The sequence below is a fragment of the Acomys minous genome (genome assembly GCF_964271855.1).
Source record: "Acomys minous genome assembly, chromosome: 2".
Classification (NCBI taxonomy): domain Eukaryota; kingdom Metazoa; phylum Chordata; class Mammalia; order Rodentia; family Muridae; genus Acomys; species Acomys minous.
In genome coordinates, this window is record NC_140484.1 from 14,537,181 (window position 1) to 14,552,838 (window position 15,658).

Consider the following 15,658-nt stretch of genomic DNA (forward strand, 5'->3'; position numbering starts at 1 on the left):
AGGATACACGTGGGCGCGCACCACCTCCGGCCGCGCGCCTCCTCCCCCGCCCCTTTGTTCGCGCTTCTGCGCTTGCGCATTACGACAAATCTGGCGCTGTCCCCTTCAGCACCTCGCGGAACCCGCGCCACCCCTCCCCGCGGTGAGCCCCGCGCACCCCCGTCTCGAGCGTCCTCACACCCTCTGACCACCCGAACCGACCCTCTCTTCCTTCCCAGGTCATAACCTGCCGGTCTTGGCCTTCCAAAGCAGTAGTTGCCATAGTAACTCGTGTGGCGTTTTCCTAAAATAGCCAGACCCTCTTCCACCCTAGCCAAGGGCACAAGGTTTGCCTGTGCTTCTCAGTCTCGAGGTCATCCCTTCTAAACTCTCGCCCCTGAAAAGGAGGGACGATTAACCTAGGCAGCAAGGAAGTTCTTCCTGGAGTCTGACTTATCCTTCCTCTGCACTCCGGGTGGGTGGTCAAGACAGGACTCCTGAATCTGGGGTTCAGACCCCTGAAGTGTTTAAGACTGCGTTCGGTTGATGTCCCTTCCATAGTTGGTCTTCTGGTTTTAGGGGGCGGGTCCGGTGTACTCCTGTACCGTGTGCCTTGCGTGGCCGCGTGCTTGTGGGGGCGGGAGCGCGTGTGGCATGTAACAGGTCATGTGGCAGCCTCCTAGGGACACGCGTGGGGTCTGGAGCAGGACAGGCGTGTGCGGCTGAACCCTATGGGTGGTTCAGGAGATGATGGACGAGAGAGAACTGAACACGAATGGGGTGGGGCATATGAGGGTTTAGGGAACAGAACTGGGGGTGGGTTCTCTACACTCTCCCCTTCCTCTGGTGTGAGTCTTAGATAGTGGCTAGAGGGTGGCATTCCTTGGGACTCAGGGCCCTGGGAAAGAAGGGAGGGGTGTGTGGGGGGGGATTAGCGTTGCTTGAGCAGAGCGTGGGGAGGGGTGGAGGAGGGACTGAGAGGCGGGCGGGCCTGGAGCAAGCGGGAGCCGTGCTGCTTTCACAGCTGAACAGGGCCCAGCCTCTCTACCTTTCTTCAATTCCAGCTCCGAAAGAGCAGCGGTGAGTACTGGGGTGTCCTGGAGGAGGGGCTGGCTGCACAGGGGAGGTCCAGGCCCCTGTTGAGCTTCTAGAACCTGTTTGGCAGGGGTGCTTTCTCTACCCTGCTTTGCCATCAGAGGCCCGGTTTTTCTTTATGGTCCCTCCTGGGCTGGACAAGATATGCCATACCCCTGGAGTTAGGGGAGAGGGATGTGGTGCAACCCCTTCGCCCAGAACTGCTCCTGGTTGGGGGAGGTGGGGTGGGGGAGAAGAGAATGTGTCTCTGATTTTGTGTGTGCAAATATGCATCTCTGTTTATGATTGTGACGAGGTCGTCTCTGATACACCTGTCTCTGTGTATCAGATGGTGAGAGCCTGTCTGTATTTTGGGTACCTCTTTGTGTGTTCCTGTTTGGTGGTGTGTGTAAAACAAGCATGTGCTTTCCCATTATACACATATTTGTTATGACTGTGAGTGCATGAGGGTGTGTCTGTGAGCAGTACCGCATGTGTCTGTGTGTACCGGAGGGTGTTGCCTATGAATGTGCTAACTGTATATTGATATCCTGTCCTGCATGTGTGTATATGAATTCCTGTGTGTGTATATACTGGTATCTTCCTCACTCCACATCTATGGTCTGAAATTAGGGGTGTCTTTTCAGGCCTTTCTTCTCACCTCTTTCCTCTCTCAACACTTCCTCGTCCCTATGTAACCCCTCTTTTTCTTCGCTTTCCTTCCAAGAAGCATGAGATTCCCTTTTCTAAGTGAGCCCCCCCCCCAATAAGTGGAACTATAAAGGGCCCAGACCCATGTGAGCCAGAAGATGGGGTACCAGCCTCCACCCAAGAGAGAGTTCCCAACTGCCCCAGAACTGAACTCAATGAACTGAATTAGCTCATTCCTTCCTCCTAAAGTGATGTTCAAGGCTCCCAGACAGGAGGAGGGGAGCTGGAGGCCCACTGAGTGGATGGTCCTTTCCCTGTAAGGTTTCCATAGAAGGAACCCCCGGGGTTAGGATGGGTGATCCCATATTCCTAGGCTGGGTCTCTAGACCTTAGAAGGCCAGACCCACCTTCCCATCACTGTCTCTGCTGTTCTGCCTCTCTGCCTCCTACGCACCCCACCAATGCTCCCCTTTCCTCTCTTGCAGGCCTGTCTGAAGAGCATGCAGCCCCCTCACTCCCTGCCTGGCTTCGCCATCCCTGCCCCCCCAGCCTGACCCCTCAGCCCCAGCATGGCCCAGGGTGCCATGCGCTTCTGCTCAGAAGGCGACTGTGCCATCTCCCCACCACGATGTCCTCGTCGCTGGCTCCCCGAAGGCCCAGTGCCTCAAAGTCCCCCAGCCAGCATGTATGGCAGCACAGGATCCCTAATACGACGAGTGGCGGGTCCAGGTCCTCGAGGCCGGGATCTGGGACGTGTGACAGCACCTTGTACCCCTCTTCGAGGGCCCCCCTCACCCCGTATGGCTCCCTCACCCTGGAGACCCTCTTCACCCACTGGGCAGCCCCCTCCAGGGGCACAGAGTTCTGTGGTCATCTTCCGTTTTGTGGAGAAGGCCAGTGTGAAGCCACTGAATGGCCTACCCGCTTCTGGAGGCCTGAGTCGGAGCTGGGACCTGGGTGGGGTTTCTCCCCCCAGGCCCACCCCAGCCCTTGGACCTGGCTACAACCGGAAGTTGCGGCTAGAGGCATCCACATCAGACCCACTCCCAGCTGGAGGAGGCTCTGCTCTTCCAGGCAGCCGGGACCCCTCCCGTGGGCCATTGATCCCACCTCACGTTGGGGCTGATGGCCTTTACTCTTCCCTCCCCAATGGGCTGGGAGGGACCCCCGAGCACCTGGCCATGCACTTCCGAGGACCCTCAGACACTGGATTCCTAAACCAGGTATGCAATCTGCCTCGGGCTCCCTGGAGCCCTAGTGCCCTAGCTGGGGGACAAAGCTCAGCTCCTGTTGGACTGAGGCTTGTCTCAATGTCACCCAAATCCTTTAATGTCCTAAATCAGCTTTCTTGCCCTCTGTCGCTGTGTCCCTGCACCTTCATCTCTGTCCCGTGTGGTTTCCCTTCTGCTGTTCCATATTCCTGTGTCCCTGTATGTCTGGCTTTCATTTTGGGGTCCTGTGCCTTTCACTCCCTCTTTGGCTCAGGGGGACACCTGGTCCTCCCCCCGGGAAGTCTCTTCTCATGCCCAGAGAATCGCTCGAGCCAAATGGGAATTCTTCTATGGCTCCTTGGACCCCCCCAGCTCAGGTAAGTGGTGGACTTAGCCCAGGGGAGGAGGGCAGGGCCTTCTCCACAGCAGCTGAGTCCTGGCACAGAGGCACCCTTCAAACCTTCCTCAGGGCTCCCTTGGGCTCCCAAGTCAGCCAAAGTCTCTCTGGGCTCCAGTCTTTCTCATCTGTCCTAAGGCTTGGGCTGGGCTTCAGAGAAAGCTAGGTGGCAAGATATCAAGGGTTACTACATCCTAGGAGTAGAAGAAAGTCTAGTTTCCTTCATAGCTATTTGATAAGGGCTTGATTTGAGGTGAGTTCTGAAGGCATTTGGATCAAGTGAAGGGTGTGGCAGACGTAGTAGTTAGATATGAAAGAGTTTCCAGCCTATGTGGGGAAGCCATCTAGCACAGATGACCTCCTGACCTGGATATGTGTGCATACAGGTGCTAAGCCCCCAGAGCAAGTCCTCCCATCACATGGGGTGGGCTCCAAGCAAGGCTCTGGGGTGGCTGTGGGGCGAGCAGCCAAGTACTCCGAGACAGACCTGGACAAGGTGCCCCTGAGGTGCTACCGAGAGACTAACATCGACGAGGTGCTGGCCGAGCGAGAGGAGGCTGACTCTGCCATTGAGAGTCAGCCCAGCTCTGAGGGCCCTACCGGCACTGCCCAACCACCCGCCTCAAGGCCTAGCCCGTGTCCTGGGCCTCCTTCCAGCCTAGGCAGTGGCAATGAAGACGACGAAGCAGGCGGTGAAGAAGATGTTGATGATGAGGTGTTTGAGGCCTCAGAGGGGGCCCGGTAAGTGGGACCACTGGGGGGACGGAAGTGGCTTGTTCTTTCCTACCAACCCTAGTAAGGAGCTGGGGTAGGGAAGAAGCCAGGCTGTGAGGACCAGGAAGACATGGGCAGTGTGGGAAGGAGATTGTCGACAGAGGGCTGAGGCCTGGCAGAATATTTGGGATGCACGGGCACTGTCAAGGCAGGAGTCAGGGCAGCCACATACATGAGGTAGGAGTTAGAAGCTGGAGGCCAAACTAGGGACCAGGGGGAAGCCATCCTAAGGACATGGGAGCATGGGTTGGATCCTGGGTCCTGGCAGGAAAGTGTAGAAATGTGGGGGCTTTTCCTTTTCCTTTCTGTCTCACGCCCCACTGCAGCTTGGAGCTGCATCTCCTAAGATGTTGCCAGAAATAGAAAAGGGATGGCAGGAGGGAAGCGGATCAGGGGAAAGGAGGAGAAAGGGAGATTAGATTAGTAGGGAGGGGGGAGGGGGCCTGGGTGCTGCGGGTGGGCAGGGCCAGGACACTGCAGAAGCCCTGAATTCCACAGGCCCTCTACTCCAACTCTTGCTTAAGGGGTTTGGATGTATGGAAAGGGGGTGGTAACCCCTGGATCAGTCAGCGAGAGTTCAGTGAAACCCTGCCAAGGCCTGGTCCTGGTGGTGATCAGACATCTTCCCTGACTCTGCAGGCCAGGGGACCACCTGCCTCTCTCTGGGCTTCTCAAGTCACCAGTACCCTTTCTACCCGGGACCAGTCCCTCGGCGGATGGGCCTGACTCTTTCAGTTGTGTGTTTGAAGCAATCCTGGAGTCACACCGGGCCAAGGGCACCTCCTACAGCAGCCTTGCCTCCCTGGAGGCCCTGGCCTCACCTGGCCCAACCCAGAGCCCCTTCTTCACCTTTGAGATGCCTCCCCAGCCCCCAGCTCCCCGGCCCGACCCACCTGCACCTGCCCCGCTTGCCCCTCTTGAACCAGATTCTGGTACCAGCTCTGCTGCTGATGGTCCTTGGACCCAGAGAAGGGAGGTAGAGGAGTCAGATGCTGGGACCACGCTGGCCCCAAGGAGGGAGCTTCCTAGTCCCTCCCACTCTGAGGATAGCCTTGGGCTGGGGACAGCACCCCTGGGCAGGTGAGTGTTTTCTTTGACTGGTTAGCCCCCAACCCCTGGCCGCCAGGAACAGAGCCCCAGAATGAGGAAGTAGTTTATATATTTCCCACCAAGGCGGGTGGTTAACAGATGTCTGTTTTCCTGTTTGGAGGCCTCCTGCCATTGGCCCCCTGTAGCTCCTTCCCTGGGCTCAGATCCAGTGATTAGAGAAACCATGATTCAGGATGGAAGAATCCCCTGAGAACGTCCTCTTTCTCTCCTGGAGGGCCCTCTCCTTTCCAAATGAGCCTCTCACTCCCCACCCGGCTAGACCCGCAGCCAGCAGCCCCTCCCTTACCCTCCCTCCACCAGCTTGTCCAAGAGCCTGTGTCTCACCCTGCTCTAGGAATGTCCTTTCATAGCCTAACCTTTGTGCTCTCCCCTCTGCTGCTACCCTCTCAGTCATGGAAGCCATGGCAACAGGAGGGGGTGGCCAGGGAGACAGGGTTGCCTAGCAACCAGGAGTTTCCGGCCTCTGTCTCTGGGGTGACAGGTGGCTTTGCGAGTAGAGCAGCTGAGTTGGGGAAGGAGAGGAAGAGGATGAGGGGTACACTCTGACCCCCAAAACTGTAACCCCAGAGATATCTTCTCTATGGGTATCAGGGGGCATGAAGGGGAGCCCTCTGAAAGGCAGGAAGTGAAGGGAACAGAAGGTGCCCATCTCTACTGCTCTCAGATCTTTGCCTGACCTCACTCTTCCCCAGCACCCATTTATACCTGGGTGCCTGTGTACAGGAGTGTGTGTGCAGAGAGAAGGCTGTCTGGAGGTGGGCAGAGGTGGAGATGGGGACTCTATGCTGAAGAGCACACTTAGGCCCCTGGGAGCTTTGAGGAACAGCCAGGGCTCCCCAGCAGTAAGACTGATGTGGGTTAGATCTGAAACAGAACTTCCACAGGAGAGAAGTAGGCAGATGGAGAGAAGGCTAGCCAATCTCCTTCCCTTAAAAAAGAAAGAAAGAAAGAAAGAAAGAAAGAAAAGAAAAGAAAAGAAAATGACCTTTCCACACCCCCCTAGCCATTCCCCAGTTTCTGGGTCTAGAGCAAAGGAAGGGTCTGTATGGTACCCAAGAGCTCTGCCCCACCCTTCAGCCACTGTTCTACCCTGGCAGTGAACCACCCCTAAGTCAGCTGGTGTCCGACTCAGACTCAGAGCTGGACAGCACAGAGCGGCTAGCCCTGGGAAGCACAGACACCTTGTCCAATGGACAGAAAGCTGATCTGGAGGCTGCGCAGCGCCTAGCCAAGAGGCTATACCGACTTGATGGCTTCAGGAAGGCCGACGTGGCCCGACATCTGGGCAAGAAGTAATGCCCCTGGGCTGGGACTGAGGCTAGGGTCAAGGAATATATCCCGGGGCACCACCTCACCCTCTCCAGTTAATGCCTGAGGTCTCTAGGCAATGCCCAGCTGGCCCTTTCACACTTCCCCTTGTGACCCCTACCTGTCTGCCCTGCCCACAGCAATGACTTCAGCAAGTTGGTGGCTGGCGAGTATCTCAAGTTTTTTGTCTTCACGGGCATGACTCTGGATCAAGCTCTCAGGTGGGTGTTGAGCCCTCTCTGAGGGCAGGTCCTGCTGACCAGGCTTGGCTGGTATTGGGGTTCCAGCTTGTGTCCTCTAAGTTTGTCTTGACATCACTCTTCAGAGACCAGGACTTCCTGGTAAGTAGATCTTGAGTAGAGGGTGACATCATCTCCCCCCCCCCCCCCTTAGGGTGTTTCTAAAGGAGCTGGCATTAATGGGTGAGACCCAGGAGCGGGAGCGTGTGCTGGCCCACTTCTCCCAGCGGTATTTCCAGTGCAATCCTGAAGCCCTGTCCTCAGAGGGTGAGCAGGCGGGGGGCAGGGCTGGCCCAGCCGGCCAGGGAGGCACACATATACAGGAGCAAGTGTTTGTGCAAGAGGGAACGATTGTACATGTTTGCAGGCATGTGCACACACATCAGTGTAAAAATACAGCTACGTGTGTGGAGCTGTCTGTGTGGTAGGCACGTGGCTAGGTCACGTATGTTTTGAGAGGCAGGTGAAGGTGTGTTTGCATGGACGTTGTTCCATGTGTATGTGCAGGAACCAGGCTTGGCCTCAGTGCTGACTGGCTCTGCTCTGCATGGGTGTGATGTCTAGCAGTTTGCTTTTGTTTAGTGCATGGAACCAACTGAGTGTTGGGGGACAGGCAGGGAGCAACTGCCCCAGCAACTTGGGCACTAGGGAAGGGGGGACCAGAGATCAGAAGTGAGCTGGAGGAGAGATGGAGTGGGTTCGCAGAGTTCAGTGGTAAGAAAGTGTAGAGGCCAAAGGGTGCAAAAGGAGGTGGGTCGTGATGGACTGCTGTGGAAAGGGTCCCCTGGAAGGCTGGCTGAGGCTGACGTCCATTCTCCCCTAGACGGCGCGCACACGTTGACCTGTGCCCTCATGCTCCTCAACACAGATCTCCATGGCCACGTGAGTTGGGGCATGGCAAGTGGGGGCAGGAAAACAAGAAACTGAAAGGCTTGGGAGGCCTCACAGCCCTCTGCTTTCCTCCCTTAGAACATTGGGAAGCGCATGACCTGTGGGGACTTCATCGGAAACCTGGAAGGCCTCAATGATGGCGGCGACTTCCCCAGGGAGCTGCTCAAGGTTGGGGCGGGGAAGAGAGGGCGCTCAGCCCTTAGACGATGCTGGAAGGGAAGGATACAGTGTCTGCTCCGCAGCACGGTTGTAGGGAGGGAAGGGCTGGGACTTGGCACTTGTTGGGTAGCTCAGGCGGTAGGAACCTGGGCTCTAGTGACTCAGCTTGGGGACCGCCCCCTCGCCCAGCCCCCACAGGCAGGCTCTCACCGCACATGCGCACAATCACATGCATTCCTGAGAGAGGGGAAAGGGGGGCCGGTTCTGGAAAGCACGTGAGCAAGGCAGTCTTGGACTCTTGTCTTTGATCTCTTCCGTTCCCTTCCAGTGTTCACCGAGGGTGGAAGGGAGGAGTCTCTGCTGGCGTGAGGGGCTGGGGTGGGCACCGGGACACTGCTCTCTCTCTACCTTAGTTTATTTATGAGCCACAAAGATCCTTCTGGCGCCACTGACCAGGAAGGAGCCTGAGTAGAGGGGTCCGAGAAGGCGCAAAGGTTTTTCCTAGGTTCTGTCATCCAGAGCACACATACTGGGGCTGTATACTGTTCTTCTGGCTCCCTTGGAAGCAGGTCCTGCCCCCCAGTGCCAGGAAGGAGAGGTGCCAGTGGGAGGGGGCGGTGTGACCCTGTCTTCGCAGTTCCCTGCTCCCGATGGTGGTGGAGTGTTAGGGAGGCCTGAGCTAACTTGAAGAAGGGGGTCTCTGGGCCACTCTATACATGTGACAACGCAGGACAGGTCCTAGGATGGGGTACATTGGGCACCTGAATTTGAGCATGTACCTGAGCTGTGGCGTCCGCTGTGAATCAAGGTGTCAGTGAGCTGGGGTGTCTGCGAGAGTCATGTGTGTTTGCCAATGTCTGTGAATCAAGGACTTGAGGTGGTTGTGCTTTGGGTGTAGTCTGGGTATTTGTGTATGATGCAGCGTGGTATGCATCTTTCAGTTGGCTTTGTCTCCTTTGACAGTAGAGGGTGTTTGTCCGCTGTAGATGGTACCTTTTGAGGTGTACATCTGTAACTCTCGGGTGAATGGGAATCCTTGCGTCTGGAAGTTTGACCTCGGTGGCATATGGCCTTGGCTTGGACATTGGGACATCTGTCTATGGGTTGGACGAGGTCATGACGGTTCGAAGGCTGGCCCACGAGTCTCAGACACAGGGCCACAGGGGTGGAAGGGGAGAGTAGCGGAGCAGGCCGACTGGTTCGTTCCCTCTGCCCCCAATTCTGACACGCTGAAGGGTGCTCTGAACACAGCCCGCAGCCGCCTACCGCGCGCACGGGCTCGGCCCCCCTGGCGAGCCCCCACGCATGCGCCCCCGCTGGCCGCCGGCCCTCCCCACGGCGCCGGGCTCGCGCCGTGCTGCTCCATCGCGCGACGTCCCCGCCCCAGCCCGCGCCCTCCCCTCCCGCCGGCGCCCCCTCCTTCTGCGGAGCTGCGGAGCCCACGGCGCCGCCGCCGAGCGCTCCGTGCGTCGGTGGGAGCCGGCGGGCTCGGGCCGGGCGCTCGCGCCGGCTGTCGGAGAGCCGTCCGCGGCCGTCCGGGCGGGCCGGGGCCGAGGGCGGGCGGGGGCATGGCCGGGGGCCGCGGCACGGCGGCCGGGCCAGCATGATCGGCGTCAACAGCATCCACAGCAGCGCGGGGCGGCTGCGCTCGCGCTCGCTCTGCTCTGTGCGCTACGGGCGCACCCACCGCGGCGCAGAGACCCTGTGCTACGGCTGGCCGCAGCGCTCACGCAGTCTCAAGCCCGTGCTCTACACTGACCTGGTGGTCAGCCGCCTGCAGAGCCGCAAGAAGAAAAAGGCGGTGAGGGCGTGGGGCCCGCGGCCCACGCCGGGCCGGGCGGCGAGCGAGCGAGGGGGCGGCTTGAGGGAGGTGCCGAGGCAGGAGAGACAGGGAGTGAGAGAGCGAGGAGGGCATGAGTGGGGATGAAGGTGGTTGGGGAGCCCAACAGGGATGGAACTCCTGGACAGCTAGAGGTGGACATGGGCTGTGGGGGAGGGCCAAGGTGGAACTGCCTAACCAATCATAGTATTCTGAGTGCAGAGGGTTTTCTAGATAGGAACAGTACACGGGGCTCTACGACAGGGCCTTCAGAGGAAGGAAGGTGTGGTTGTAGGCAGAGGTGGTGCTGAGGAGGAGCCTGGAGACGAGGGTTGCAGGTTGGATCTTAATGGTTACTCTAGCCTCCTGTCTGGATCTCTGGAGAGTGAGAGGATTCAGGGTCTGCACCCTGCTGGGTTTGGTCCAGGTGTGCTGGGAGCTGTGTGTTGAGTAGTCTGGTGTGTGTGTGTGTGTGTGTGTGTGTGTGTGTGTGTGTGTGTAGTGTGGGGTGGAGGCTTTGGGGTGCACCTACCTGTAGATAGGTTGCGCAGGTATGGAGTGCATGGCTACGGGGGCCATCAGAGGCAGAGCCTGGTGTGTTGGAGAATGAGGGGGTGCTGTGTCCCAGCACCAGCAAGGCACCGACGTCACCACTGCACCCAACTCACGCGCAGGCAGCATCACAGCCCCACAGCAAAACACGCACATGCTGGGGACACACCCACTCACAGACAGGCTGGCAGAAGCGCCCCCACAGTTGGAGTCTCTGGTGTATTCTAAGCTATCCCCAAGCACAGGGGTCTTGTACACCACTCCTGAAGGCCAATTCCTCTTTTTGTCTCTGCACGGCCCTCAGATGTTCCCAGGCCCACTAGACCGAGGGGAAGTGCTTGGCTTCAGGGCCCACAGTTTGGGGTGGACAGTAATTGGAAGCTGAAACTACCGCTTTAGTCTTGCGCTGACATGTAGCAGTACGAAGAGCGGCTGTGGGTAGAGCACAGAGCTGCTCGGCATCTGGCCTGATGGTGCTGTTGGAGTCGCGGGGAAGGCTCACTCTGTCCTGCAGTTGAGAGCCAAAGAGGGTGAAAGGATCAAATACCCTGCCGTGGAGCCTCCGTTTCCCGATTTGCACTGTGTGGGTTTATGCTGTGGAACCAGGCCAGAACACATGGTGGGGGGAGGGGGAGGATTTCTTTGCCTGGTCTCTCAGCTTCCATTTAGGGCTGTGCTTCTCCTACCAGGCTCTGAGCGGGAGAGCCCCTTGAGGTCATAGCACCCGGCAGTTACTATGCCCCAGCTGTGGGCCAGGATTTCTTGTGCTGACTAGCCACTTTCCCCTATATGTTGCGAGGCTTGCTCTCCTCATAGAAGCCTGCCCAAGTCAGGCAGCTTCAGTGCTGGAGATGAGCCTGGGTCTCAGTACTGTGGTCATTATGGCCTTCTTTTAGTTCCATTTCCTCTCCCAAGTAAGCAGGGAAGGTTCTGAGCTCTGACACTGGGCTGCACAGTGTACCTCCCCACAAGAGATTAATCCACACCACTTGATTTGTTCCTCTCCAGGCCTTGTACAGCTCCATCAAGAATGAGAAATTGCAATGGGCCATGTGAGTGCTGGGGCTGTTTGATAGGGGTTAGGGTTGGGGCATGAGGAAGGGGGAGCCTGGGGACACCCGAGAACCCGAGAACCCGGGCCTGCGGGTGCAGGGAGGGAGGAGGCCCCCAAGACGCAGGAAGGCTACCTCATTTCCTTCTTTGGAAATGCCTGCCTACACTTGCCTACACTTGGGGGTCTGTCTTGTGTCCAGCACTGTTGTTATGACAAGCTGGGCTGAGGTGGCTGGTGTGTGTGCTGAAACACAGAAGGAGGCCCTGGCAGCCCGAGAAGAAAGCAGATTAACGCTAGGATACCTTGGAGTGCCACACAACAAGGAATCAAGTTTTCTCTTTGTCTTGGAAGGGTTCTGTCTGAAGGAAAAGGTCCAGCTTAGTCTCTGGGACCCCAGGCTGAGAGAGAGCCCTTGTCTAAACACCAGTGGGACCCAGTACTTGGTGCTGTTGAGCCAGACTCAGGATCAGTGTGCCCTGGGGACTAGAGGGTGGGGGGCAGCAGACAGGACCAGGAAAGGCCCTCTGAAGGCAAGCCTTGAAGCCAGGCAGTGCACTGTAGGAGATAAGGGGGGAAGTGGGTATGAAGGTAAACAAAGGTGTGGCTGAAGTCAGTGTGGACAACGGGGATACAAGGTCACAGGCCTGGCTGGGGTAGCTGGAAAGGAGAGAGTTGGGAAAGAAGTAATGTGGGTTCCATGCAGGAGGCAATGGAGCCATTGAAAATTCTTGAGCAAGGCAGCAAGAGAGAATCTGAGTTTTCTGTCTGACAGGATTTACAAAGGAAGACGTTGGGGGCGTGGGGTCTTATTTATTTATTTGTTTGTTTGTTTGTTTTTTGAGACAGTGTTTCTCTGTGTAGTCCTGGCTGTCCTGGACTCACTTGGTAGACCAGGCTGGCCTTGAACTTACAGAGATGCACCTGCCTCTGCCTCCTGAGCACTAGGATTAAAGGCGTGCGCCAACATGCCTGGCAAGGGCAGGGGTGGGGGAGGTGGAAGGAACCTTAGAAAGCCATCACTTTTTGATTTTTTTGGGGGGGGGGGTTGCGAGACAGAGTCTCTCTGTGTAGCCTTGGCTGTCCTGGACTCTCTTTGTAGACCAGGCTGGCCTCGAACTCACAGCGATCCGCCTGCCTCTGCCTCCCAAGTGCTGGGATTAAAGGTGTGCGCCACCACGCCCGGCCACTTTTTGATTTTTGAGGCAGGGACTCAGGCTGCGTGGATTTGTGGCAGTCCTGCTGCAGGCATAAGCCACAAGGCCCAGTTCATCTCTTCCTTGTGGCAGTGAGTGACCAAGAACTGTGAGCAGAGCCTGGCGTTAGGTCTGTCCAGGGGAAAAGTGTGAGCACTGGGTGTGTGCAGACACAGGCGCTGGGGAAGCTCTCACAGGCACGGTGTGGGGATGGAACTCAGCTCAGGGAGGACACAGACCTGCAGCCTGGAGGAGCCCTACTTCAGAGACCGCAGAGCTTCCAGTTGAGGGGCAGAAGCTTGGGTTGAAAGTATGTGTGGCTGTGTAGCCAGCACCCTCTAAAACAATCACACCTGCAGAGACGAGGAGGAGCTGAGACGATCTCTGTCTGAGTTGGCCGACCCTAACCCCAAGGTCATCAAGAGGGTGAGCGGGGGCAGTGGCAGCAGCTCCAGCCCTTTCCTGGACCTGACTCCCGAGCCCGGGGCTGCCGTCTACAAGCACGGGGCCCTGGTGCGCAAGGTGCACGCAGATCCTGACTGCAGGAAGAGTACGTGGCTGTGCTGGGGCCGGGGGATGGATGGGAGCGGGCCTTCCTCAGGCCACCCTGACCTGCCTTCCCTCCCCAGCACCTCGTGGCAAGCGGGGCTGGAAGAGCTTCCACGGGATCCTCAAGGGCATGATCCTCTACCTGCAGAAGGTGCGGGCCCAGGGGTGGGTGGCGGGGCTGCCTCGGCAGAGGGGAGTAGGTGGGACTGGAGCAGGACAAGATGGGCACCCCCATAGGAGGAGTACCAGCCTGGGAAGGCTCTTTCTGAGGCAGAGTTGAAGAACGCCATCAGCATCCACCACGCCCTGGCCACCCGCGCCAGCGATTACAGCAAAAGACCACACGTCTTCTACTTGCGCACCGCTGACTGGCGCGTCTTCCTCTTCCAGGCTCCGTGAGTGCTTTATTCTTACCCATTCCAGACCCTGCTCCCTGGATCCCTCTTTCCTTGTATGACCTCACTCCATGGACTGGGGTCATAGCTCAGTTGGTAGAGAGACTGCATAGCATCCAGAAGGTCCCGGGTTCAATCTCCAGCCCTGTACCTGCCACGCCTGGTTGGTAGTGCACACCTATAATCCCAGCACTTAGGACGCAAAACAATCAGAAATTCAAGGTCAGCTTTGTCAGCACGGCCAGTCTGGGCTCCATCTGGGATACTTGAGACCCTATCTCAAAACACACAACCACGACCACACTCCAGGTCAGGACTGGCGGAACAGGACCTATGCTGTCTCCCCAGGAGCTTGGAGCAGATGCAGTCATGGATCACTCGCATCAATGTGGTGGCCGCTATGTTCTCTGCACCCCCCTTCCCAGCTGCTGTTAGTTCCCAGAAGAAATTCAGCCGCCCTCTACTGCCCAGTGCCGCCACCCGCCTCTCCCAGGTAGTCCCCAAATGCTCGGTCCCCCTGTTGGCAGTGGATGGAATGGGACAGGGCGCTAAGCTGTACTCCAGGCTGCATGCTGTACAGTCCTATGTGGGTCACAGGAGGAGGGGTGTAGTGGTGATTGAAATCTAGGCCCTTGCTAAAATTTGCACGAAGGGCTCTCTCTCCATCTCTCTGGGGAGCCCCCCCCCCTCTCTCTCCCAGTTTCTCCCCTCTGTGTGTCTCCTATATTCTTCCACTGTCTCTCTATTTCTCTCTCTGTCTCCCCCCCTCTCCTTCTGCCCTCATGGCTCACGCAGGCCCTCTACCCTTCTTTTCCTTCAAATAAACCTTTTGCCATAAAAAAAAATAATAATAATTGCACGAAGGGCCTGTGAACTGCTGACCCTGACCAGGCATCCCTGGCTGTTAGGAGGAGCAGGTGAGGACTCACGAGGCCAAGCTGAAGGCCATGGCAAGTGAGCTGCGAGAGCACCGGGCTGCACACCTGGGAAAGAAAGCCCGAGGCAAGGAGGCCGAGGAGCAGCGGCAGAAGGAGGCCTACCTGGAGTTTGAGGTGAGCCTCCTGCCTGAGGTGTTGGTGTCTGTCCCCCACACAGGACTAAGCTGGGGATAAGGGGACGGTACCCAAGCATGGACCCCAGCTAGGTGACTGACAGATCCCTGAGTCTTCATTTTTCTCTTCTGGGGAATCAAGGCTGAATTCCACATCTCCCGGGGTCATATCCATTACTAATACCACGCCTCCAGCCCTAGTAAAGGCTACAGAACTGTCAGCTGTCGCTACAGGCAGTTCTAAAGAGCCCAGGGAGGGTCACCAACCTCTCAAAAATGTCTTTTTAGGAATTGGCTGGGTGATGGGGTGGGAAGGGCCAGAGGAGGCGTACAGGTTTTCACTGCTCCTGGCCTCCCGTCCCAGAAATCCCGCTATGGCACATATGCAGCGCTGCTTCGAGTCAAGATGAAGGCAGCCAGCGAGGAGCTGGACGCCATAGAGGCAGCACTGGCCCAGGCTGGGAGCACGGAGGATGGACGCCCTCTGCCTCACTCCAGTCCTTCACTGCAGCCCAACCCCACCAGCCAGCCCCGGGCTCAGCGTCCTGGCTCAGATGCCCGGGCTGGGGCAGGCAGTACAAGGCCAAAGCCCTGAGCAGGGAGCAGGAGCAATGGGGGCAGTGCCTGCTGGGCACCTGCATGAAGACGTGGCCCTGCCTGAGCTCAGCTAGCCTCGGGCCACCCACGAGGGCCTCCTGGCCCAGGGCCCGACCGCGCCGGACGCGGTGTCCGGGGCAGGGCAGGGCTGAGCGGGGCCTCAGAGCCTAGGCTAAGGGCCTTTCAGAGACCCCCTTTTTGTGATAATGTTTTGCACTTTTTCGTACAGGAAGGGTGGGTAGGGTGGGAGGGGCCCGTGCCCCTAAATTTTGATGGGGGTTTTTCTTTTTCTTTTCTTTTTCTTTTCTTTCTTTCTTTCTTTCTTTTTTTTTTTTTTTGTGGGGGAGGCCTGATAAAGTTTCCGCTATCTGCTGAGACCACCCCACCCTGACACCAGCAATACCCCTCCGTCCTGGGGCCTGGCTCAGACAGAGACCAGGAGTTGGGGCTGAGCTGGTCCCCCTCTTTCTCCCCAAGGGCTCACCTCTCTCTTTGCAGAGACAGAGGAAGGTGTCCATGTTGAAGCCCCATCCATAGGCTGGGGTGGCACGGCCTGCTTTCCTCCTTTGGTGGGCCCTGCCCTTTGTACAGCCTCCGCCCTCATTAAAACTGCTCTGAATTGCTGGCTGGGCTCCTTCTCTGTTTTGGCTCAGGG

The 15,658-nt window shown here is 57.7% G+C and overlaps 1 protein-coding gene across 3 annotated transcripts; it reads left to right on the forward strand.

Annotated features, from left to right (window-relative positions):
- Positions 1 to 4: 4 nt before the first annotated feature.
- Positions 5 to 15,627, forward strand: PSD (pleckstrin and Sec7 domain containing). Of its 3 annotated transcripts, none has more exons than XM_084748954.1 (18): positions 5 to 142; positions 1,004 to 1,059; positions 2,190 to 2,927; positions 3,190 to 3,292; positions 3,699 to 4,053; positions 4,726 to 5,166; positions 6,294 to 6,488; positions 6,645 to 6,725; positions 6,898 to 7,010; positions 7,567 to 7,625; positions 7,713 to 7,802; positions 11,173 to 11,216; positions 12,771 to 12,961; positions 13,041 to 13,111; positions 13,198 to 13,355; positions 13,704 to 13,848; positions 14,264 to 14,407; positions 14,771 to 15,627. In XM_084748954.1, the coding sequence occupies exons 3-18, from the start codon at positions 2,274 to 2,276 to the stop codon at positions 14,999 to 15,001; spliced, it is 3,075 nt and encodes a 1,024-aa protein (XP_084605080.1). In that variant the 5' UTR covers positions 5 to 142; positions 1,004 to 1,059; positions 2,190 to 2,273; the 3' UTR covers positions 15,002 to 15,627. The 3 variants fall into 3 exon arrangements, with proteins under 3 accessions (XP_084605080.1, XP_084605081.1, XP_084605082.1); XM_084748955.1 differs by lacking the exon at positions 5 to 142 and adding an exon at positions 191 to 759; XM_084748956.1 differs by lacking the exon at positions 5 to 142 and adding an exon at positions 191 to 454.
- Positions 15,628 to 15,658: the final 31 nt, after the last annotated feature.

What these genes read in the sequence shown, in the direction of transcription:
- PSD (XM_084748954.1), top strand. Translation starts at nt 2,274, where the DNA reads ATGGCCCAGGGTGCCATGCGCTTCTGCTCAGAAGGCGACTGTGCCATC. An exon ending in TGATCCTCTACCTGCAGAAG is followed by an intron (nt 13,112 to 13,197) that starts GTGCGGGCCCAG and finishes GCACCCCCATAG; the next exon opens with GAGGAGTACCAGCCTGGGAA. An exon ending in AGGCCTACCTGGAGTTTGAG is followed by an intron (nt 14,408 to 14,770) that starts GTGAGCCTCCTG and finishes CTCCCGTCCCAG; the next exon opens with AAATCCCGCTATGGCACATA.